The sequence below is a fragment of the Ornithorhynchus anatinus genome, chromosome 19 (assembly GCF_004115215.2).
Source record: "Ornithorhynchus anatinus isolate Pmale09 chromosome 19, mOrnAna1.pri.v4, whole genome shotgun sequence".
NCBI classification, from domain to species: domain Eukaryota; kingdom Metazoa; phylum Chordata; class Mammalia; order Monotremata; family Ornithorhynchidae; genus Ornithorhynchus; species Ornithorhynchus anatinus.
In genome coordinates, this window is record NC_041746.1 from 16331845 (window position 1) to 16357124 (window position 25280).

General features: G+C 45.5%; 1 protein-coding gene across 4 annotated transcripts in view; it reads right to left on the reverse strand.

Annotated features, from left to right (window-relative positions):
• KIF6 (kinesin family member 6) overlaps positions 1 to 17514 on the reverse strand; it is a 208935-nt gene extending 191421 nt beyond the window's left edge. For all 4 annotated transcript variants that reach the window (XM_029046860.2, XM_029046859.2, XM_039914837.1 and 1 more), the window contains exons 1-3: positions 17424 to 17514; positions 11680 to 11792; positions 6368 to 6442 (exon numbers count right to left, since the gene is read on the reverse strand). In XM_029046860.2, coding sequence (XP_028902693.1) covers positions 6368 to 6442; positions 11680 to 11792; positions 17424 to 17489 — 254 coding nt within the window. In that variant the 5' untranslated portion in view covers positions 17490 to 17514. The remainder of the gene's footprint in view (positions 1 to 6367; positions 6443 to 11679; positions 11793 to 17423) is intronic.
• Between the last annotated feature and the right edge of the window lie 7766 nt (positions 17515 to 25280).

The following is a 25280-nucleotide window of genomic DNA, read 5'->3' on the forward strand; positions in this document are numbered from 1 at the left end:
CAAACTGGCAGAACCGAGTGCCCTTTCGCCCTCTTCCTCACCGGGGTCTGAGCAATGCTCAGTCCAATGGCTCGAGGTCAGTCGTGTTGCCCTGGGCACGTTGTGCAAGAGGTTCTGCGTGATGCTGTCGCCCGTGGATACAATCTCACCGTCAACAGTGGCAACCTTAAACCCAAGTACGGCTCTAATGCCAAGAAAACCCCCGCAAGACGTGCGATGAAATGGAAGTTGACACAATCCTCTAGACTGTACGCTTATTGTAATCTACCAACTCTGTTGGATTGTACTCTCCCAAGTGCTCAGTCCAGTGCTCTGCACAGGGTAAGCCCTTAATAGATACCGTTGATTGACTGATGAATCTTTCTATGATACCAAACGGAAAACATTCAAGTTACCAGTAAAAAATGGCAGACGAAGAAACGTGTTAATTCAACAAATGAATTTTTGTGGCCTCAACACCAAGAAAGCACAGTTTCTATTGTAAAGCCCTTTCTTATGCCTTTTCCCTTAAAGATGAAAACAGAAGGGAATAAAAAGATGGCCAGAAAAAGGAAATTATATCACCATCTAACTGGTCTTTTAAAAATAATCAGTTCTATTAGGTGCGTTCACATTACATGAGAAGCAGGATGGCCTACTGGATAGAACACGGGCCTGGGAGTCAGAAGGACCTGGGTTCTGGATTCTAATCCCAGTTCTGCCACTTGTCTGCAGTGTGACCTTGGCCAAGTCAATTCACTTCTCTCTGCCTCAAGTTTCCTCATTTGGAAAATGGGGATTAACACTGTGTCCAACCCGATTCCTTATATCCACCCCAGCCCTACAGAAAGCACACCTCCTCCAAGAGGCCTTCCCCAAAAAGCCCCCTTCTCCTCAGCTCCCTCTGTTTTCCAGGTTACCACGACTCACTCCCTTTTATTCTCCCCCTGCCGCCTCGCCCCACAGCACAGCAGGCAAGTGGCAGAGTCGGTATTGAAACCCTTGACCGTCCGACTCCCAGGCCCATCCTTTATCCACTATGCTATGCTGCTTCTCTGATGCCTAGGCCCTTTCCACTAAGCTACGCTACTTCTCAAGGTAGGAGCGGTCAAGCTGATTGAAAGATTTTAAAGCTGATGGTTAGGAATTTTTATGTTAGTAGTCTCAGTGGATTGGCATAAATATAGCTTGCGAGCTCTATGTGGGACATGGACCTCGTCCAACCTAACTTGTATAATAATAGTAATAATAACTGTAGTGTTTGTTAAACGTTTAACATGTGCCAGGTACTAAGTACTGGGGTAGATATAAGTAAGTCAGGTTGGACACTGTCCCTGTCCCACAAGGGGCTCACAGTCTTAATCCCCATTTTATAGAAGAGGTAACTGAGGCACAGAGAAGCGAAGTGACGTACCCACGGTCACACAGCAGACAAGTGCCAGAGCTGGGATCAGAGCCCAGGTCCTTCTGACTCCCAGGCCCCCGTGCTCTATCCACTCTGTCACTCGACAGTGCTTGGCACATAGTAAGCGCTTAACAAATACCATAATAAGATGAAAAAAATATCAGCTGGGAAAGCTAGCAAGGATTTATAAGGAAATAGGAAGGAAAAAATACCTCTCTGCCCTGCATAGTGCAGAAATAACCAGCATCTGTGGGCAGGGATCACGCCCTTCTCTCCAGCGCTTACTACAGTGAAGCAGCGTGGCTCAGTGGAAAGAGCCCGGGCTTGGGAGTCAGAGGTCATCGGTTCGAATCCCGACTCTGCCCCTTGTCAGTTCTGTGAGGGTGGGCGAGTCACTTCACTTCGCTGTGCCTCAGTTCCCTCATCTGTAAAATGGGGATAAAGACTATGAGCCTCACGTGGGACAACCTCACTCCCCTGTATCTACCCCCGTGCTTAGAAAAGTGCTCTGCACATAGTAAGTGCTTAACAAATACCAACATTAGTATTATTATTACAGTGTTCTGCAAACAGCAAGTGCTCAGTAAATACTACTGACGGATGGACTTAAGTGGGACCTTCAGACTCACACGAATGGTTATTCTGCAGGAACTTCCTCATGCCACTTTTGAAGCTGGGTAGGGTAGACTGATCCCCCCCCCCCCCCAAGTTTAAACTTTTGGCTTGTTGCGAGAATAAAGGGGAGCAGGTGTAAGGGAAAACTCTCTCCCTCCGCTTCTACGAGGCTGACCCGCTAGTACCCCCGCCCCTCCAAGGCAGGCTGGCATTTTCTAGCTGACTTGCGAGTTCCTAGTTAGATCTGTGACCAGGCCGGGGTGTCTAGCCCGAATTTTCATTTGTATTCATTTAAGCCACAGTTTGTCCTCATAATTCCACCAGCTCAGTTAGTCTGCTCTGTCACCACACCGCCGTGACTGACAGTTGGAATCGAACAAAACGCTAGTTGCATTTAAAGTCTCACAGTTCTCTGATTCTGCAATTCAGTCACCTAGCCCAATCGGCCCTAATAAAGTCCTATAACCGTCCAAGCACGGTGTGTGCATTCTTTGAATTTTCACGCCCTTTTGGCATTGCTTCCCAGATTTTAGCCAATCACGTTCTCAATTCTTCACACGATAAACAGCTTTCGGTTTACTATCGATTGTTTCACTGATCTTTTCCACCGATTTCCCCCTGCAAGAGTATTTTTCTGAAGAAAATTCTTCCATCCCCAGAAATATGTAGACTGCAGCTTTCAATAACAATTTTTTTCCTCCACTAAGTGAGCATGTCAATTTTTTTGAAGTAGCAAATGACACAACCTTGTTATGAAAAAAATGTGGCTTTCGGGTTGTAACCTTAATCCTCATTTTGCCACAGTGGAAAGGAAACTTGGCAGGCTAATTATAAACTCAACTATAATTAACTTAGATGCAATTGGAATTTTGATTGTTAAAGAATCTAGTGAGTAAGTGCGAACACAAATTGGTAAATATATATTTGAGTCTCTGCAGAGCTATAGATGAAAGGCAAGAATGCTCCAGCCACGGACAAGAAACATATTTCCCTCACACAATTGGCGGAGTACGCAAAGTCAGAGAAAAAGTGCAGATACCTCTAAGTGAAAACATATTGTATTTTTGTTGTCACTAAGAATAAGGCAACATAGAGCCTTCTATTAAATACGTGAATAGCATTTGTTGAGCATCTACCATGTGCTCGATACACTGAACTAGGCATCTAGAAAAGTACTGTACCCATCAAAGGGCAGGGACTGTCTCTGTCTGTTACCGATTTGTACATTCCAAGCGCTTAGGACAGTGCTCTGCACATAGTAAGCGCTCAATAAATACTACTGAATGGATGAATGAAATTACTATACCTGATCCCTGGCCCCCAGGTGTGGACAGTCTAGTGAAGGAGACCATCGGGTGAATGACAGACAGGAGGAAGAAATGATAACATAACTGCGATATTTGTGAAGCACTAGGTGCCCGGCACGTTATTAAGCGCTGGGGTAGACGTAGGATAGTCAGATTGGACACAGGCCCCGTCCCACAAGGGAATCACGGCACGTTGGAGGGAAAACGGGAATGGAATTCCCACTTTACAAGTGAGGAACTTGAAAGCTTCTCGTGGGCAGGGAATGTGCCTGCCAACTCTGTTACACTGTACCCTCCCAAGTGCTTAGTATGCCCACAGAAAGCGCTCAATAAATATGACTGATTGATAAGGCCTGGAGAAGTCAAGTGGCTTGCCCAAGGTCACCCAGTAGATAAGTGGAGGAGCTGGAATTAGAACCCAGGTCCTCTGGCGCGGGGTCGTTCCATTAGGCCACACTGCTAAGTCTCAGATGAGCCCCCTGAGGGTCAGGGACTGTGTCTAATTTATACTTGATTTTGCTATTTCCCAGCACTCATTTCAGTGCTCTGCACATGGCAGGTGGTCAGTAAATACTATGGAATGACTCAGTGGAGAAAACTCAACACCGTAAGCTCCTCGTAGGCAGGGAACACCTACCATCTCTGTTATATTTACTCACCCAAGTGCTTAGAACAGTGCCCTGCACCCAGTACTCGCTTTGACAAATACCGTGGACTTATCGATTGAAAACACGTGAGCTTAAGGTCGGAGTTGGGATTCAAGAATGAGAGGGAGGTGGTTATTTAGCAGGATTGGAGAGAACCAACTGAGATGTACAAGGAGAAGGAAAGAGAGCGGATAGGTAAGGTACGAGACAAGCTCAGAGTCAACAGGCTGAGGGTTTTATGTGAGAAGCAACGGGGAGATTTTAAATAACTCTCCCATTTCAAAAACTGATAGGTGGAGCTGACAAAGCTAGACTGAAGAGGTCAGAGGTTAGGGAGAGAAAGAGAAGCGAGGCTGTAGACCAGTCAGGAGGTGATGATCGATCAATCGTATTTATTGAGCACTTACTGTCTACTGAGCTCTTAGGAGAGTACAGTATAACAGAATAGACAGATTCCCTGCCCACTACGATTGACAGTGTAAAGAGGGAGCCAGAAATTAATATAAATAAATTACAGATATGTACATGCATTGGAGGTGGAGGGGTGAAAAAAGGGTGTAAATGACGATGATGGTATTTGTTAAGTGCTTACTATGTGCCAAGCACTGTTCTAAGTGCTGGGGTAGATACAAGGTCATCAGGTTGTCCCTCGTGGGGTTCACAGTCTTCAACCCCATTTTACAGATGAGGTAACTGAGGCACAGAGAAGTTAAGTGACTTGCCCAAAGTCACACAGCTGATGGGTGGGGGAGCCGGCATTAGAACCCACGACCTCTGACTCCCAAGCCCGGGCTCTTTCCACTAAGCCTCGCTGCTCCTCTAATCCAACTGCAGGTTGGACTGTGAGATCGTTGTGGGTAGGGAATGTCACCGTTTATTGTTACAGTGTGCTTTCCCAGGCGCTTAATACAGTGCTGTGCACACAATAAGCGCTTAATAAATACGACTGGATACACGAATGGAAATAAAAGTAATGACTTTAAAGGTGGAGAGAAAGGGACCGATCCTCAAAATAGGGCGGAGGAAGAACTGACAGGGTTTAGAAACGGATCCTATCACAGCTGTGGCTGAACATGAATGCAAAGCATGAACAATCTGCCCACCTGTATAAAAAGTCTACATTTTAGTTCAAAATGATTAATGATTAAAGCAGTCAGTTTAAGAATTAAACACTGCAAAAGATTTTCTTCTACACCAGTGAAGACGATAAATTACAATAGTAAGCCCTGTTTTACAGATTAGGTAAATGAGGCCCAGAGAAGTGAAGTGATTTGCCCGAGGTCACACAGCAGGGAAGCAGCGTGGCTCACTGCAGAGAGCCCGGGCTTGGGAGTCAGAGGTCATGGGTTCGAATCCCAGCTCTGCCACTTGTCAGCTGTGTGACCGTGGGCGAGTCACTTCACTTCTCTATGCCTCAGTTCCCTCAACTGTAAAATGGGGATTAACTGTGAGCCTCACGTGGGACAATCTGATAACCCTATATCTACCCCAACGCTTAGAACAGTGCTCTGCACATAGTAAGCGCTTAACAAATCATCATTATTATTTTAGCAGGCAAGTGGCGGAAATGGGGTTAGCCTAGGTTCTTCCGATTCCCAGGCCCGGGCTCTATCCACTGCGTCCCACTTTCCACTTCTATGGCCCTGAGTGGGGATGCAAACAGCTCATTTCATATAAAAACTCTATAAATACTCTGAGGATCATTATGATGCATAATAATAACTATGGAACTTATTAAGCGCTTACTATGTGCCCAGCACTATCCTAAGTGTGGGGGAAAATACTAGTTAATCAGGTTGGAGACAGTTCCTGTCCCACTTGGGGCTCACACTCGTCCCCATCTGTTAGAGATGAGGCACAGAGATATTAAGTGACTTGCCCAAGGGCACACAGCAGACAGGTGGCAGAGCCAGGATTAGAATGCAGGTCCTTCTGACTCCCTGGCCCGTGTTTTAGCCACTCCATACTGCTTCTTACATCCCTCCCCTTATGGGATATTTGTTCTTCACAGTGGAGAGGTACAAATATATGAATGTGATGGTGTTATAATAATAATAATAATCTTGGTATTTGTTAAGCGCCTACTATGTGCATAGCACTGTTCTAAGCACTGGGGTAGATACAGGGTTATCAGGTTGTCCCATGTGAGGCTCACAGTTAATCCTCATTTTACAGATGAGGTCACTGAGGCCCAGAGAAGTGAAGTGACTCGCCCACAGTCACACAGCTGCCAAGTGGCAGAGCCGGGAGTCGAACCCAAGACCTCTGACTCCGAAGCCCGGGCTCTTTCCACTGAGCCGCGCTGCTTCTCTCAGTACATCTCCAAATTATCTAAAAATATAATGGACAATGCTAAAAAACCATACCCCACTGATCCGTCTGCCTGTTTATAACTGACGTGGAAAATATCCCACCTTTCAGCAACTGGCTTGGCGATGATCTCAAAAACGGCTTCTTGTTTTGCCTCCTGATCGAAAATCTTCTGAAATCTGCAGATTCGAAATGGGATAATTACAAAACAGGACCACGGAACACTACTCGATTCATACAATTTGTTTTGCTGTTGTGTAACTACTCATATTTGCATCATTAAGCTTACCTAACCTAGTACAATGTTTGCCCTGTAGTCTTAATCACAATGTACTTTTGTTCTTGGGTTACAAAAAGTGGGTAAACAGTATTGCTTTGACAAGATCTGCACAATAAATCCCTCTGACAAACTGCAATGGCTTTGGAAAAAAAAATAAACTGTATTTTACAACTCTCAAGAGGAACAGTGTGTCTGCGATTGGCATAAAATTCAAATCTAGATCAAGCAAAGTACAGAACTCCAAGCATGAAATATCCCCAGGAGGATATCACGACCGGCAAGAAAAGAAAGCAAAGGAAAAGCATAGCTATTGAATTTAGGTTTCCAATAACCAAATCTTAATTGCTTCGTGCCAACAAAACTAACTTCATCACTTCATCCGTCAATAGTATTTGAGCGCTCACTGTGTGCAGAACGAATCTAATTCTCAATATTATTTTGCTTTTTTATAGCCAGAAAAGGGGTGTCTCCTAAAAGGTAACACTGTTCATTACTATTAATCAGTATTTATGGCCTAAAGTGGGATAGGTGCTATTTGATAGAACAGAAAATGCAGAGAGCTTGCAATTCGGGGGAGTCACTGCCGAAAGAAACTATATTCCCGGGGATATTTTAGGACCTACAAGGCCCAGCACTTTGCACTAGAATGCACGACTCTAGTTTTCTTGCAGCTCAGTTACTCGCTGTCTAAAGGACGGTAGGTCAATGGTTTAATGCCTGGGGGTGGGGTAGAAAGGACAAATTAAAGTGATCAAATTTGGGGGTGATGGGCTGGAGATGGAACTAGAGGCTCCAGCCAACAGTGTTGCTGAAACAGCAATAGAGATAGGAAAAGAAGCATAGTCAAATGTATTTACTGAGCGCTTACTATGGGCAGAGCGCTATACTAAGCACTCGGGAGACTACGATACAACAAAATTAGCAGGCACGTTCCCTGCCCCTAATGAGCTTACAATCCGGAGCGGGAGACAGCCATCAAGATGAATAAAAAAAGTAATTCATAATATATAATTTAAAGATATGGATTGTATCCAACCTGATTAGACTATATCTACCCCAGCTCTCAGTACAGTGTCTGGCACACAGTGATCGCTTAATATCATTTAACAAAATGATGAAGTTCACGACGAAAAGCCGCACTTTCCTCAAACATAAGGTGGAGGTGATAATCACGGAGTCTACCAGCTACCCTGAGCTGTGGGTCAAAGCTGACATCTGAATCAAATACAGTAAAATGATAATAATAAGAATAATAATGATGGCTTTTGTTAAGCGCCTATATGCCAGGCCCTGGGGTGGATATAAGCAAATCAAGTTGGACACAGTCCCTGTCCCATGTGGGGCTCACGGTCTCAAACCCCATTTTACAGATGAGGTAACAGATGCAGAGAAGTGAAGAGACTTGCCCAGGGACACACAGCAGACAAGTGGCAGAGCCACGGATAAAACCACACATAATACTTGTTTCATAAAACTGCTTCTTTTGATTCCATGAGTGAGTGAGGTTAGAAGAGCCTCAACAGCTCAGATTTGTCCTAATTCTTTTAAAAAAAAAACCCCAAAACTCTGGACCCATAATGAAGGTCAACATAATTCTTAAAATGCGCAAGGAAGGGAGAGATTGGGAGTTCATTATTATTACTGTTATGGTACTTGTTAATCACTCACTATGTGTCTGGCATTATTCTAAGCACTGGAGAGAATACAAGATAATGCAGTCGAACCCAGTTCCTGCCCTTCCTGGGGCTCACAGTCTAGGTATGAAGGATTACGATTTAATCTCTATTTTACAGATGAGGACACTGAAGCGCAGAGAGGTTAAGTGACTCGCCCAAAGTCACACAGCAGACCAGTAGCTGAGCCAGGATCAGAACCCAGGTCCTCTGACTCCCAGGCCCATGTTCTTTCCACTAGGCCACGCTGCTTCTGTTCCCCAATCTCTAACTTCTACTTACGTTTCTTCATCCATAAATCTATTTTATAGGAATTGATATTACATAAGATAAGATTTCCACTTAGCATGGCTCTTGGAATCAAGTTGCTTGAAATTCTGATTGTCTGTTACAAACTACTCAAAAAACTCCCAGAGATCTAGAAAATGTTTCTGTACAGAGACCGGGTAATCAACGAAGTACCATTTTATAAGTCCACCCTCTTTGTAAATTGCAGCATGTAATGAGCTGTGTGCAGAGGGCTGTACTTGGTCCTAATTGATCCTAAATATTGCAAAACAGTTTTGGGATTCAGGCCTTTAAAAAGCAAACCATGAGTAAAATGTACTAAGCTAAAAAAAAAAATGGATTTGGGAAACGCAACTGCTATTCAAGCAGCCTAATTGGACGCCTAAATCGTTGCCTTTATGTTCATAGATAAAACTACTGATTGTGAACCTTATTCACGTGTCTAGTTCAAATAGAAATACTAACAGGCAATCAGTCACATAAATCTCATCCACACTCAGTACGGGCAGACAAACTTTGTTTTAAACTCTGTTTTTTGCAGTGCTTGGCTTGATTTTCAATTTTAGACTTTAACGAATTCATTCATTCATTCAATAGTATTTATTGAGCGCTTACTATGTGCAGAGCACTGTACTAAGCGCTTGGGATGAACAAGTCGGCAACAGATAGAGACGGTCCCTGCCGTTTGACGGGCTTACGGTCTGATCGGGGGAGACGGACAGACGAGAACGATGGCACTAAACAGCGTCGAGGGGAAGAACATCTCGTAAAAACCGATGGCAACTAAATGGAATCGAGGCGATGTACAATTCATTACAAAATAAATAGGGTAACGAAAATATATACAGTCGAGCGGAAGAGTACAGTGCTGTGGGGATGGGAAGGGAGAGGTGGAGGAGCAGAGGGAAAAGGGGAAAATGAGGCTTTAGCTGCGGAGAGGTGAAGGGGGGATGGCAGAGGGAGTAGAGGGAGAAGAGGAGCTCAGTCTGGGAAGGCCTCTCGGAGGAGGTGATTTTTAAGTAGGGTTTTGAAGAGGGAAAGAGAATCGGTTTGGCGGAGGTGAGGAGGGAGGGCGTTCCGGGACCGCGGGAGGACGCGACCCGGGGGTCGACGGCGGGATGGGCGAGACCGAGGGACGGCGAGGAGGTGGGCGGCGGAGGAGCGGAGCGTGCGGGGTGGGCGGTAGAAAGAGAGAAGGGAGGAGAGGTAGGAAGGGGCGAGGTGACGGAGAGCCTCGAAGCCTAGAGTGAGGAGTTTTTGTTTGGAGCGGAGGTCGATAGGCAACCACTGGAGTTGTTTAAGAAGGGGAGTGACAGGCCCAGATCGTTTCTGCGGGAAGACGAGCCGGGCAGCGGAGTGAAGAAGAGACCGGAGCGGGGCGAGAGAGGAGGAAGGGAGGTCAGAGAGAAGGCCGACACGGTAGTCTAGCCGGGATATAACGAGAGCCCGTAATAGTAAGGTAGCCGTCTGGGTGGAGAGGAAAGGGCGGATCTTGGCGATATCGTAGAGGTGAAACCGGCAGGTCTCGGTAACGGATAGGATGCGTGGGGTGAACGAGAGGGACGAGTCAAGGATGACACCGAGATCGCGGGCCTGCGGGACGGGAAGGATGGTCGTGCCATCCACGGTGATGGAGAAGTCTGGGAGCGGACCGGGTTTGGGAGGGAAGATGAGGAGCTCGGTCTCGCTCATGTTGAGTTTTAGGTGGCGGGCCGACATCCAGGTGGAGACGTCCCGGAGGCGGGAGGAGATGCGAGCCCGAAGGGAGGGGGAGAGGACAGGGGCGGAGATGTAGATCTGCGTGTCATCTGCGTAGAGATGGTAGTCGAAGCCGTGAGAGCGGATGAGTTCACCGAGGGAGTGAGTGTAAATGGAGAACAGAAGAGGGCCGAGAACTGACCCTCGAGGAACTCCAACAGTTAAAGGATGGGAGGGGGAGGAGGCTCCGGCGTAGGAGACCGAGAATGATCGGCCAGAGAGGTAGGAGGAGAACCGGGAGAGGACAGAGTCCGTGAAGCCAAGGTGAGATAAGGTATGGAGGAGGAGGGGATGGTCGACAGTGTCAAAGGCAGCAGAGAGGTCGAGGAGGATCAGAACGGAGTAGGAGCCATTGGATTTGGCAAGAAGGAGGTCACGGGTGACCTTAGAGAGAGCAGTCTCGGTAGAGTGGAGGGGACGGAAGCCAGATCGGAGGGGGTCTAGGAGAGAATGGGAGTTTAGGAATTCTAGGCATCGATTGTAGACGGCTCGTTCTAGGATTTTGGAAAGGAAGGGTAGTAGGGAGACAGGACGATAACTGGAGGGGGAAGTGGGGTCAAGAGGGGTTTTTTTTAGGATGGGGGAGACGTGGGCATGTTTGAAAGCAGAGGGGAAGGAGCCCTTGGAGATCGAGTGGTTAAAAATAGAAGTTAAGGAAGGGAGGAGGGCAGGGGCGATGGTTTTAAGAAGGTGAGAGGGAATGGGGTCCGAGGCGCAGGTGGAGGGGGTGGCACTTGCGAGGAGGGAGGAGATCTCCTCTGAGGATACTGCAGGGAAGGATGGGAAAGTAGGGGAGGGAGTTGGTGGGGGGGAATCAATCAGTGGTACCCACTGAGCCCTTTCTGGGTACAGAGCACTGTACTGAGCACTTGTAACTGACATCTTCCTGTAATTGACTCTATTCAAGTCCTCTGGACCATCCTCCTCGCTGGTTTTTCAAGCTCCTCAAGGGTCTAATATTTGGTGACCAGATTCACTTGGAAGCAGCGTGGCTCCATGGAAAGAGCACAGGCTTTGGAGTCAGAGGTCATGGGTTCAAATCCCAGCTCGACCATTTGTCAGCTGTGTGACTTTGGGCAAGTCACTTAACTTCTCGGTGCCTCAGTTACCTCATCTGTAAAATGGGGATTAAGACTGGGAGCCCCACGTGGGACAACCGGATTCCCTTGTGTCTACCCCAGCGCTTAGAACAGTGCTTGGCACATAGTAAGCACTTAAATACCAACATTATTATACCTCACTCATGTATTTCTTTCCTGGGAAAGTAAAATTTCTTTCCCAGGACGAAATACGGTGCTTTGCACTTAATAAATATTAGTAACTACTATTGGAGCATCGACAAGGAATGATAATATAATGAAACCGAGCTAATTACACAGCACATAAGATAAAGGAAGAGCACACATAGAAAACTTACCTAAATCTGTAGCTTTCTCGTTTATTATTAACAAATCCATCCGCTAAATCTCGTGGTACAATAATTTCCAACTCTGATGCTGTGGAATTTTCATCTTCATCTACTGAATAGATCTGCAAACAATAACAATCTTTAGGACAATGGCCAATAACTGCTTTTTGCCGCACACGACTGCAGACATTTCAAACATCATCCGCACAAAAGAAAAACTCCAGACATAGAATACTTTACAGAAGGCTTATTACATTTAAATGGATCGGTAAACTTTGCTAAAAACAAACTCTTCCACCACTGTAACTCCAATAGGGAGAAAAATGTTCATTTTCCCATTTTACAGATAACGTGAGTCAGAGACTAAATTATACGCCCAAGATTGTACTCCACAGCTTTTACACAAGCCCATTAAACTGATCGATGGGGCTTGGTCAGTATTAGGATAAATTTAGGATGAAATTTAAAAAAAAAAAGTTACAATCTGCTTTGAGGTAATGGTTTTGTCCATTGCTGACTCAGGTGATGTTGAAGGAACTTTGCTACTAAGACTTTTTGTGTCAATTAAACACAATTCAACACGATAGCGGGACGTGGCGCAGCCAGAATATTTTTCATTGGCGGAGGTTTACCCAGCTGGTCCAATCCCTCCAGTGCAGGATCCCATTTTACATTAGCAGCGTGGCCACTGGACAGAGCACAGGCTTGGGAACCAGAAGAACCTCAGTTCTAACCGTGGGCAAGTCACTTCTCCGTGCCTCAATTCCCTCATCTGTAAAGTGAGGATTAAGACTGGGAGTCCTCTGAGGAGCAGGGACTATGTCTAACCTGATTCCCTAGTATCTAACCCTGCTCTTAGAACAGTCCTTGGCACACGGTAAGCACTCAAATAACACAACTATTATTTTTATTATTACTAATAATAATAATGTTGGTATTTGTTAAGCGCTTACTACGTGCTGAGCACTGTTCTAAGCGCTGGGGTAGACATAGGGGAAGCAGGTTGTCCCACGTGGGGCTCACAGTCTTAATCCCCATTTTACAGATGAGGGAACTGAGGCACAGAGAAGTTAAGTGACTTGCCCACAGTCACACAGCCAAGTGGCAGAGCTGGGATTCGAACTCATGAGCCCTGATTCTAGGGCCCGTGCTCTTTCCACTGAGCCACGCTGCTTCTCTAGGCTGGTCCTGGGCAGATCTGGGACTGAAATGGAATTTTCTACTCTCCAAAACTTCTGGACCACTCAAACCTCTATTGGTCAAAGTCTGGAGGAAGATAAGAAGGAAGATACTAAAATACATTACGGCTTTGTACATAAATGCCGTGGGTTGAGGGATGGGTGAACCTCAAGTACTTAAAGGGCACGGGTACACAGGGGATGCAGAGGGGCTTAGTCGGGGAAGGCCTCTTGGAGGAGGTGTGATTTTAATAAAGTCTTGAAGGCGGGAGACATGTGGTGTCACATATGAAGGGGGAGGGAGGTCTGAGCCAGAGGGAGGACATGGGCAAGGGGTTGGCGGCGAGATAGATGAGATGGAGGTTCGGTGACTAAGTTGGCGTAGAAGAGTGAAGTGCTGTAATATGATCTCGGTGATAAGAAGCAGTTTGGCCTAGTGGATTGAGCATGGGCCTGGCAGTCAGAAGGACCCAAGTGCTTGTCTGCTGTGTGAACTTGGGCAAGTCACTTCACTTCTCTGTGCCTCAGTAACCTCACCTGTAAAACAGGGAATAAAGACTGAGGGCCCCATATGGGATATGGACTCTGTCCAACCTGATGATTATATATCTACCTCAGCACCTAGAACGGTGCCTGGCATGTTGCTGGTGCTTAAATACCATAAAAAAAAAAGAAGAAGAAGAAGAAGAAAAAAGAGTTTCTTTTCCACCCAGGAGTGAAAGTTTACAAATTTAAATTTTCCTTCTTTCTTCGTGATTATTTAACAGTATATAGTTTAGGGACTGTAATTAGGGCAAATAAAGATACACACAATAAATCCCATCAAAATCATTGGGAAACCTAGATTTTCCCTTGCAGTCTAGGGAATAAAAATTCTTTAGTCCAGCCATATTTAGCACTTACTGTGTGCAGAGCACTGTACTAAGCACTTGGGAGAGTAAAGCATAACAATATAATAGCTAAATTGCCCGGTCACAACTTGCTTACGGTCTAGAGGGGGTGGCAGGCATTAATACAAATAAATTACAGATATGTACATAAGTGCTGTGGGGGTTTTGGGGGGGGGGGGTGAATGAAGGGAGCAAGCCAGGTGATGCAGAAGGGAGTTAAAGGAAAAGAACTTATTCAGGGAAGGCGTCTTGGGGGAGATGTGCCTTCAGTAAGGCTTTGAAGCAGGGGAGAGTGTCTTTAAAGAAACAACTGGAATCTGGGATTCTCTGGTTTTCTCAGGAGACAATTTCAAAATCAGTAGACACTGACTGTAGCAGAAAGCGGTTAGGTTATGAGCCATTAAATACAGTTTTCAAGGTTGTCTTATGTCAACTGGAGTATATTAGATGGCAAAGTTTTAAAATCTTACAAGCTGACAAGCCCACCAAAAGATATGAGGATCCGTTTAGATGGTGATTTACTTCTTTCTTTAGTACTGTGTCTTTATTAAGGAACTTTTTTTTTTTTAAATGGCCTTTTGCTTCAAGAAAAAACAGCCCAAAATATTGGATTTCTACCTTCACCACAAATACACATGTGCTTCATATGTCATAACAGTATTTGAGGATAAAGGACAACTGTTTTTAATCTAAATCAGTGTGAGGCCGCTGAAAAAACCAAAACATTTCAAATAATAATGGACTCTGCATGCTGGGCACTAAATCTATTGTGGAGATTGAAGGCATATCTTAGATACTAGGGTGGAGGATGCGGAGGAGAGAAAACAGACAGTTCTCCCATAAATGTGAATTTTCAATTAATCACTGGAATTTTTTGAGTGCTTACTGTGTGCAGAATACTATACTGTGCACTCAGGAGAGTACCACAGAGTTGATAGACATGTTCCTAGCCCACACTAAGCTTACAGTCTAGAGGGGAAGACAGGCATTGCTATTAAATATCAAATTTTCACTGCACAGGGAATTGTTGGAGAACTGGGGAGTTTACTTCCAAAACCAGGTAGAATGCAGTGTCATCTCTGAAGAAAGGGTCGGTGACTTGCAAGAGGCATCATTCAAGCAGAGAAGCAGTGTGGTCTAGTGGATAGAGCACAACCTTGAGAGTCAGAAGGGCCTGGGTTCTGATCCTGACTCTACCACTTGTCTGTGTGACCTCGGACTAGTCACTTCACTTCTGTGGACCTCAGTTCCCTCATCTGTAAAATGGGGATTAAGACTGTGAGCCCCAGGTGTGACAGGGACTGTGTCCCACCTGATTAACTTGTATCTACCCTAGCACTTAGAACAGTGCTTGGCACATAATAAGCACTTTAGTATCATAATTACTATTATTATTCCAGGCCTGTGCTTCTAGGAGAAGGACACACAGATGGAAAAACGAGTAGTCTTGTAGGCTTGGAATATGAAAGAGCAGAAGGTTTGGGAGTCAGGGGATGTGGGTTCTATGTTGGAATGAACGTACATGCGTGCCTATCAAGGCTGCTGAAATACGGCCCTTGGGAACAGCATTTTCAGCTGCTGCAATCACTTCACCTGTAAGTGGTTCCAAAATCTTCATGGGCACTTTCAAGCACCCCTTTCTCCCTACCCACTCCTTACTCTTCCTGTCCCAGAGAGACCATGACTAGAAGTGTATAAAAAAGAGTAAAACGACACTGTGCAAATCACCATCATAAATGGATTCTTCTGGGTTCTTCCCGATCCAAAGAATTTGACTATAGGCTCAACCACCGTAATTATTATGCATCCTTCAGCTCCACAGCACTTACGCACATACCGGTAATTTATTTTATGTCTCTCCCTCTAGAGTGGGAGCTCTTTATAGGCAGGGAATGTTTCTACCAACTCTCTTGTATCGCTCTCTCCCAAGCGTTTACTACAGCGCTCTCCACCCAGTAAGTGCCCGAAAAATATCACCGACTGACCGACTGATTCGCCTGAAGACCCTCTCAGCCCATCCCACCCTTTCAAAAACAGTCTTGGAGCATAAGGGTGGAAAAATGGGAGAGAAAGGAGCTAAATGTGGGGGAATGGGAACATCAAAGGGAAAGGGTGCGGCCTAGTGAAAAACAGTACTCCACACAATGCAAAGTGGTCAGTAAATGTCATTGATTTCTATTTTATTTTTCTACATATATTTGTGTCGTATATACACAGATATTTATGGTTGATTCAAACTTCTCCAGTTAGCCTTACCTCATTAATTGCTCATCTCTCACCCCATTTACCCCCCAACTGCCCCTTCATCACTTCCACATCACCTGAGCCTTTGCAGATTCACTCCCCTCACTCATAAACATTTATATCTTTAAACTTCCTCGCTTCCCCTTACCTGTAATTGATTTTGGTATCCTTCTCCACCTCCTCCTTGGGAGTTCCTGGAGGGCAGGGAGCAAATCGGCTAACTATTGTATTCCCAAGCACTGAGGAAGCACTCAATAAATACCACTGATTGATTGCATGTGTGTTTGCAAATGGGTGTTCAGGTGGGGGGGGGGGTGTGAGTCGCCAACCGTGTCCACTGACAGGTAATAACTGTGATATTATAAAGTGCCTGGGACATAGTAAGTGCTTAACAAATACTATTATTATCCCGGCTAGACTGTGGTGTAGAGATTGAATGTTAAGATCATCATCAGGTGAGACTCAATTCTTGTCCCACGTGGGGCTCCCGGGCTAAAGGGGGGAAGGGAGACCAGGTGTGAGCAATCAGTGGTCGTTATTGAGCCCTTTCTGTGTTTAGGGCACCGTACTGGGCGCTTGAGAGAGTACAAGAGACATGGTAGACACATTCCCTGCCCACCAAGAGCTCACAGTCTGAGGTGACAAACGTTAATATAAATAGAGGTATTTTACCCTCATTTTTCAGAGGAGATAACTCAGGCAGCTGGCAGTTAGACTTATCCAAGGAGGCAGGCAAGAGGCAGCGTTGGAATTAGAACCCAGGGCTCCAGACTCCCAGTCCCACGCCTTTTCCGCTAGGCCGAAGCTAGACGGGAAGTGCACACGTAAGGGGGTGTGGAAGGCAGGGGGCAAAAGATGGGGGGAAAAGACAGGGGGCAAAAGACGGGGGGACTCAGGGGTGGCGGGGGACAGGGTGGGTGGAAGAGGCAGAGGCCCAGGGAGAGGGTGGGGGCAGATGGTAGGGGGCAAAAGGAAGAGGATGGGGGTAAAAACGGTATAGGCTGGAGGGAATAGGGGGCAGGAGAGAGATGGGGCAAAAGAGAGATGGGGGGTGGCTCAGTGGAAAGAGCCCGGGTTTGGGAGTCAGAGGTCATGAGTTTGAATCTCAGCTCTGCCACGTGTCAACTGTGTGACTGTGAGCAAGTCCCTTAACTTCCCTATGCCTCAGTTACCTCGTCTGTAATGGGGATTAACTGTGAGCCTCACGTGGGACAACCTGACGACCCTGTATCTATCCCAGTGCTTAGAACAGCGCTCTGCACATAGTAAGCGCTTAACGAATACCAACACTATTATTACTATTATTAGGGGGGCGAGAGAGATGGGGAGGGGGCGGGGAGGGAGATGGGGGCAAAGGGCGGAGGTCAGAAGATGGGGGGTAGGGGTCAGAGGTCGTTGGTCTGGGGGTGGGGTCGCTGAAGGTCCCGGGCCCGGTCCTTACCCCCTGCGCCTGCCTCCGAGCCGGGGGCTTGACCCTGGCGAAGATGCGGATGGTCTCCTTCACCATCTTCCGCTCCCTAGCGACCGTTACCAGGGACGCGCCCGCCCGCCGCGCTCCCATTGGCTGCGGCCCGCGCCGCTCTGCGCCTGCGCGGATCCACCGGCCCGCCCATCCTCGCCCCCCTCCCCTCTCAAACTTTCTTTGGTGGTATCTCGTATTATTAATAATAATAATGATGCTGCTGCTTTCTGTTAAGCCCTTACCACATCGGCTGTGTGACTTGGGGTCGGTCCCTTAACTTCTCTGGGCCTCAGTTCCCTCCTCTGTCAAATGGGGATGAAGACTGGGAGCCCCACGTGGGACCACCTGATCACCTTAGATCCCCTCCCCAGCGCTTAGAACAGTGCTGGGCCCATAGCAAGCGCTTTACAGATACCCTTACGTGGCTCAGCAGAAAAAGCACCGTCCGGGGAGTCAGAAGGCTTGGGTTTTAATGCTGCTGGTCAGCTGTGTGACTTTGGGCCGGCCACTTAACTTCTCTGGGCCTCAGTTCCCTCCTCTGTCAAATGGGGATGAGGACTGGGACCCCCACGTGGGACCACCTGATGACCTTTGATTCCCTCCCCAGCGCTTAGGACAGTGCTTGGCACATAGCAAGCGCTTTACAGATACCATTATCATCGCGTGCCCAGTGCTGTACTAAGCAGCTCCGGCCCACGTAGGGTTCTTAGTCGAAGCAGGAGGGATCCCAGGTATTGATCCCTATTTTACAGATGAGGGAGGAATAATAATAATACCAATAATAATAATGATGTTATTTGTTAAGCGCTATGTGCCAAGCTCTGTTCTAAACACTGGGGTAGAAAGAAGGTAAATCGGGTTGTCCCCTGTGGGGGGGGGGGCTCAGTCTTCATCCCCATTTTACAGATGAGGTAACTGAGGCACAGAGAATTTAAATCACTTGCCCAAAGTCACATGGCTGATGTGGCGGGGTCCGGATTAGAACCCACAACCTCTGACTCCCAAACCCATGCTCTTCCATTTTATGCCGGCTCTGCCACTTGTCAGCTGTGTGACTGTGGGCAAGTCACTTCACTCCTCTGTGCCTCAGTTACCTCCTCTGTCAAATGGGGATTAAGACTGTGAGCCCCACGTGGGACAACCTGATTCCCCTGTGTCTACCCCAGCTCTTAGAACAGTGCTGTGCACATAGTAAGCGCTTAACAAATGCCATCATCATTATTATTATTATTTTAATGTCCATCACTCCTTCTAGGCTGTGGGCTCATTATGGGCAGGAAACTTGTCTGCTCATTCTGTTGTACTGTACTCTTCCAAGTGCTTAGCACAGTGCTCTACGTAGTAAGAACCCAGTAAATAACTGATTGATTGACTGTGGGCAGGGAACATGCCTACCAGCTTTGGTATATTGTAGTTTCCCCAAGGGCTTCGTACAGTACTCTGCACGTAGTAAACCCTCAATAAATATTCAATCATATGTATTGAGCACGGACTGTGTGCAGAGCACTGCGATTGATTGAAAGATAAGGAATTGGAGAGGTAGAGTCTTCTCCCAAGCACTTAGTACACAGTGCTCTGGACACAGTGAGCACTCAGTAAAGACAGAGCACGGGCCTGGGAGTCAGAAGGTCATGAGTTCTAAACCCATCTCCACCACTTGGCTGCTGTGTGGCCTTGAACAAGTCACTTCACTTCTCTGTGCCTCAGTTACCTCATCCGTAAAATGGGGATTGAGAACGTGAGCCCCACAAGGGACGGGGACTGGGCCCAACCCCATTTTCTGGTATCCGCCCCAGAGCTTAGTACAGCGCTCGACACATAGTAAGTGCTTAACAAATACCATAAATATTATTATTAAATACAATCGACTGATTGAATGGAGGTCGCCATACCCAAATGACTAAAGCAGCTGCAAACCCATAGACTATATGTGCATATCAATCCGTAGCATTTATCAATTATCCACTGAGTGCAGAACATCCTTCGGAGCACTGGGGAGAATAGAATAAAGTTAGTAGATGCAATCCCCACCCTCAGTGAATTTACAATTGAGCCGAGTATTGCACTTCAAAGTACAATAATGATATTGTAGATAACAGTGACATTGTTTAGATGAGAACCTTAGTCATCCTGCCATACGGAGATTGTGTTGCGCGTTAGTATATCTTCACTGATTAGTGACTATTTGTACATGAAATAACGTTAACAAATGTGCTACCGGTTTCTCAAAGTCATCAAGAACTCTGTAATGATTTGTACCCCAAAATGTTTTAGTTTGACAAGTTTAACAACTTTGTTTTTTAAAAGTATTTATTTAAAGGATTAAACTATTTACATGTCACAGCCTGGGTCAAGTTCTGTTGTTTTGCTTCTGAAACTTGCTCTGTTTAAAACATACCTCTCTTAAAGTTATAGTATCCAAACTTCTTCTTCTTTGCAATAACTATTGATTTACCCAAATTCTAGCACTAACATTTAGTTTAGAGGCTATAAAGTTTCCATTTATCTTCCCCTTTGTCTTCTCTTTAGTTGATCTTTTTAAAGTGTCTTGGTCCTTTCTCGTTTTGAGCACCCTTTATTGGCCCCTCCCTCAGCCCCACAACACTTCTGTCCCTATCTGTAATTTATTTAATATCTGTCTACCCCTCTAAACTGTAAGTTCACTGTGGGCAGAGAATATGTCTGCCACTTCTGTTATAGCATACTCTCCCAAGTGCTTCGTACAGTGCTCTGCACTCAGTGAGCACTCAATAAATATGACTGAATGAGCTCCTTCTATATTGACATAATTTGTTTTAACCCAAATTTCAGGATTATATGGGCTAGCTTCATTCACCCTTCTTGAGTTTGTTTTTTTACCCACAATTTTTGTTAGTTAAAAATGTTTCCATGTCCTTCTGTTTTATCTGGGTGACACTTCTTGCGTGACAACACCCATTTACTTTTCCTCTGAACAATCTAGGGCCCCCTTCCTCCATAAAGGTAGAATTTGATTTCATTATCTTATCATGCTGTCTCTTTAAAATGCCCCCTTCCTAAATAGTTTCATTTCAAAATTTGTAGGAAATATAGTTCTGACTCTCCTCCAGTAACTCCACTGGCTACCATTCTGTTGCTAAAAAAAAATGTGGCCTGGCATCTTAATGATGTATTAAGATGTATTAATAAATCACTGGTATTTATTGAGCTTTTACTATATTCAGAGCACTGTACTAAGTGCTTGGGAGAGTACAGTAAAACAGAATCAGCAGACTTCTTTCCTGCCCCAAAAAAGAATGGTTCTTTTGCATTCTCTTAACTGTTTTGACCCCACATTCTATTAACTCATGTAACTGAAGATAGCCGAGCCTGGAAGTGACATGCAAAAATAATTACGTGTCTTATTAAGTGCTTCCAGAGTTCTGGGCTAGGATAGATACAAAATAATCTGATTGATCACAGTCTCTGTCCCTCATGGGACCCTCAAACAAAGTGAGAGCAGGTGTTTTTATCCCCATTTTACAGTTAAAGGACCTGAGGCACAGAGAGGTTAAGTGAGTATCCCAAGGCCACACAGCGACAAAGCTGGAACTAGCAAGTAGAACTCCTGCCTCGCAGATCCACGCTCTTTTCATTACACCACACTGCCCTTATTCCATTGCCAATCGCTTTAATTCGGTAGTACTAAACCGTGACCTATTATCTGTTATGAGTTTATACATTAGATGTCTTGCAAAAATAAGTATCACTGCCTAATGAATAGAACACAGGCCTGGGAGTGAGAAGGACCTGGGTTCTAATCTAGACTCAATAGTATTTATTGAGCACTTACTATGTGCAGAGCACTGTACTAAGCGCTTGGAATGTACACTCCACCACTTCTCTGCTGGGTGATTTGGGGCAACTCACTTGACTTCTCTGTGCCTCAGTTCCTCATCTGTAAAATGAGGATTAAGACTGTGAGCCCCACATGGGACATGGACTGTGTCCAACATGATTAGCTTGCAACTACTCCAGCACTTAGTACAGTTTGTGGCACACAATAAGCTCCTAATAAATACCACAGTAAAATAAGCACACAACAAAGTGGTTCATCTGAGATGGTCTCATGGATAACTGAGTGATTTCTGACAAATGTGGCTAGTAACCAAACAACTAAAGCTCTGTTTTCCAAGATTTCTAGATTGCAAGCTCGCTGTGGGCTGAGATCATGTCTGCCAACTCTGATGTACTGTACTCTCCCAAGCGCTTAGGACAGTGCTCTGCATATAGTAAGTGCTCAATAAATATCACTGATGATGATTTTCCAGTTCTCTCCATCTCACTGCAAATTTGTGGCCAATCTCTTTTTTTTAAAAAAAAAAAAACAAAACACCCAGAAAACTAAGCGCCAGGGTAGATGCAAGTTAATCAGGTCGGACACAGCCCCTGTTCCATGTAGGACGCACGGTCCTAATCCCCATTTTAGAGCTGAGGTAACTGAGGCCCAGAGAATTGAAATGTCTTGCCCAAGGTCACACAGCAGACACGTGGCAAAGCCAGAATTAGAACCCAGGTCCTTCTGACTTCTATCCACCAGGCCATGCTGCCTCTCAGAGTTTCCCTATTCCATAATATCCTTATGTATTCAAACTAACATATTTAATACCAGACACGAGACCCCACAAATCAGTTGTCTTTGAAACGTACCACATACATTACCTTTAATTTATCATTTCGGCCCCAAAGTAACCGAATTTTCTGAATGTCATTCCCCATTTCTTTTACTGGGCATAGTTAAGTGAGCTGCCACTAAAAAAAGTCCATATTTTATCTCCGGTTGCAGTTTATTCAATACATCAACACATTAAATCACTTTAGACTCCAAGTTAGCATCTACTCTATCATAGGTTCTTGATGATGTGCTTGCAATGATTAATGATCGGCTCCAGATCCCATTATTCATCAGGTCATATTAAGTACAGTTGGGGAAAAAAAGGCTTTGTAATTATGGAGGTGTGTTACACACTTTTCTTAAAAATTGCTCCTGGCGGTTTGTTATAGATTTCAGCAAGAAAAGACCTTCCTTACAGAAGAGACAGGAATTTGTTATCCTGCAGAGAAAGTAATAAAACTTCGTCTGTTTGCACAATCTTCTGCCTATCGCTGCAATTGAGTTAGATCTCTAAGTCAATAGCCTCTGTTCTCATTTATGTATCTGCAGGAGTATTGCTCTAAACTCTATTATGGAAGCATTCACTGCAATAACAGTTTGTCTTGGGTGGCTAGTTCAATTATTTTTTATTAATACTGACAACCCCCAAATTCTAAAATTCCATTCCTGTATATTTTTCTTCACATCCAAATCATATAAGTAGCATAAGCATCCCAAATTGGTCATTCAGTGGCAATAATAGGATGGAGATTTTTTTTCTCCCCTTATGGTATCGTTAAATATTTACTATATGTCAGGCACTGTAATAATAATGTTGGTATTTATTAAGTGCTTACTATGTGCGGAGCACTGTTCTAAGAGCTGGGGGAGATACAGGGTCATCAGGTTGTCCCGTGTGAGGCTCACAGTTAATCCCCATTTTACAGATGAGGTAACTGAGGCACAGAGAAGTGACTTGCCCACAGTCACCCAGCTGACAAGTGGCAGAGCCGGGAGTCGAAGCCAGGACCTCTGACTCCGAAGCCCAGGCTCTTTCCACTGAGCCACGCTGCTTCCCCACTCTGCACTGGGGTAGATTCAAGCTAATCAGGACAGATAATAGTTCCTGTCCTGCCTAGGGCTCACGGTTTTAATCCCTATTTTACAGAGGAAGTAACTGAAGCACAGAGAAATGAAGTGACTTGCCCAAGTTTGCACAACAGACAAGGATTAGAACCCAGGTCTTTCTGACCCTCAGGCCCAAGCTATAGCCACTAGGCAACTCTTCTTCTCACACTGCTTCTTTTACAGTAATTATGTTGATATTTAAGCGCAGAGCACTGTTCTAAGCGCTGGGGTAGATGCAGCGGAATGAGGTTGCCCCATGTGAGGCTCACAGTCTTCATTTCCATTTTACAGATGAGGGAACTGAGGCACAGAGAAGTGAAGTGACTTGCCCACAGTCAAACAGTTGATGAGGGGCAGGGTCGGGATTCGAATCCATGACCTCTGACTCCTAAGCCCGGGCTGACTCCACTGGGCCACGCTGCTTCTCTATAGTAGAGAAGCTCTGAACTGTAAGCTTGCTATGGACAGGGAATATGTCTACCACTTCTGTTGTACTGTACTCTCTTAAGCGCTTAGTACAGTACTCTGCACACAGTAAGTGTGTAGTAGTCCTGGTAGTCATGGTATTTGAGGGCAGTGCACTGTGCTAAGCACTGAGTCAAGTCCAGCAGAAGCACAAGACCTGATCTCTGACTATACTGGGAGCTTACACGCTAACAGAATGAGAAGCGACATAGCTTAGAGAAAAGAGACCGGAGCTGGGAGTCAGAGGACCTGAGTTTTAATCCCAGCTCGGCCCTTTGCCTGCTGGGTGACCTTGCCCAAGTCAGTTTACTTCTCTGGGCCTCAGTTACCTCATCTATAAAATGGGGATTAAGACTCTGAGCCCTACATGGGGCAGAAACTGTGTCCAATCCCATCATCTTGTATCTATCCCAGCACTTAGTACGGTAACTGGCTCATAGTAAACAGTTGACAAGATATCACAGTGATCATTACTATTATAGGAGACAAGGTATTTACAAGCAGTGTAATAACAATAAATGGAATGTTCAATAGAATATACATATTATAGCATCTAATAATGAAAACAATAATAACTGTGGAATTATTTAAGCACTTACATGTCCTGCTCTGTACGAGGCTCACAGTGTAGGAGGAAAAACAGGTATTTAATTCTCATTTCAGAATGAGAAACCTGAGACACAGAGAAGTTAAGCGACTTAACCAAGATCACAGAGCAGGCAAGTGTTGGAGAGGGATTAGGACGTAGATCCTCCGACTCCCAGACCCATTCTCTATCCAATAAACGTGAATATAAATAAAGGAATACATACGTGCTAGAAGCCACTGATGGGTTGCTCTGATTGGGAATGCTGAAGATAAACTGGTTGGGAAAGGTTTGGAGAGAAGGGAAAGGCTGAGAGCTGGGGGATTTGAAGAGAAAAAGAGTTTCCAGCCCTGGGTCAGAGGTCAGGGGCATCCCAGCTAAACTCACTACACCGGCACCAGTCACTGATTCACTCCAGCTGCACTGTTGACCCCCACCCCCTTCCATTTTAAATAGTTATCACCTTAATGCCAATGGGCATGGGTAAGGATACCTCACGATAGGGCTGTGGCGGTTCCCAGAAAATGTGGCTTTATCATGAACAGCTGTAACGAGAATACGATTTCCATAAGACTTACACGCAGTTTGTGCAGTTCTGTTCCAGAACCAGCCCAGACATGACAACCACGGATTTACACTCTAACTCCAGCCCCTCTCTCCCCAATCTCCATCTCCTCAGGTCCTACTGACCCCCCAGGACCATGCTCTATCTACTAGGACACACTGTTTCTCGAAGTGTCAGGCACTGTACTAAGCACTGGGATAAATACAAGATAATCAGGTTCCAGATGGGGCTTATAGTCTAAGTAGGAGAGAGAATTGAATCCCCATTTTGCAGATGAGGGACTGAGACACAGAAGTGCAACAACTTGCCCAAGGTTACACAGCAGACGAGTGGCAGGGCTGGGATTAGAACCCAGGTCCTTCTGACTCCCAAGCCGCTTCTCTATCCACTAGGCTGCTTCTGTGGATTATGGAGTCTCCGATTCCTGGAGGTCTTTGGAAGATGTTAGCCAACCATCAGAAGAATAGAGATGAGGAATAG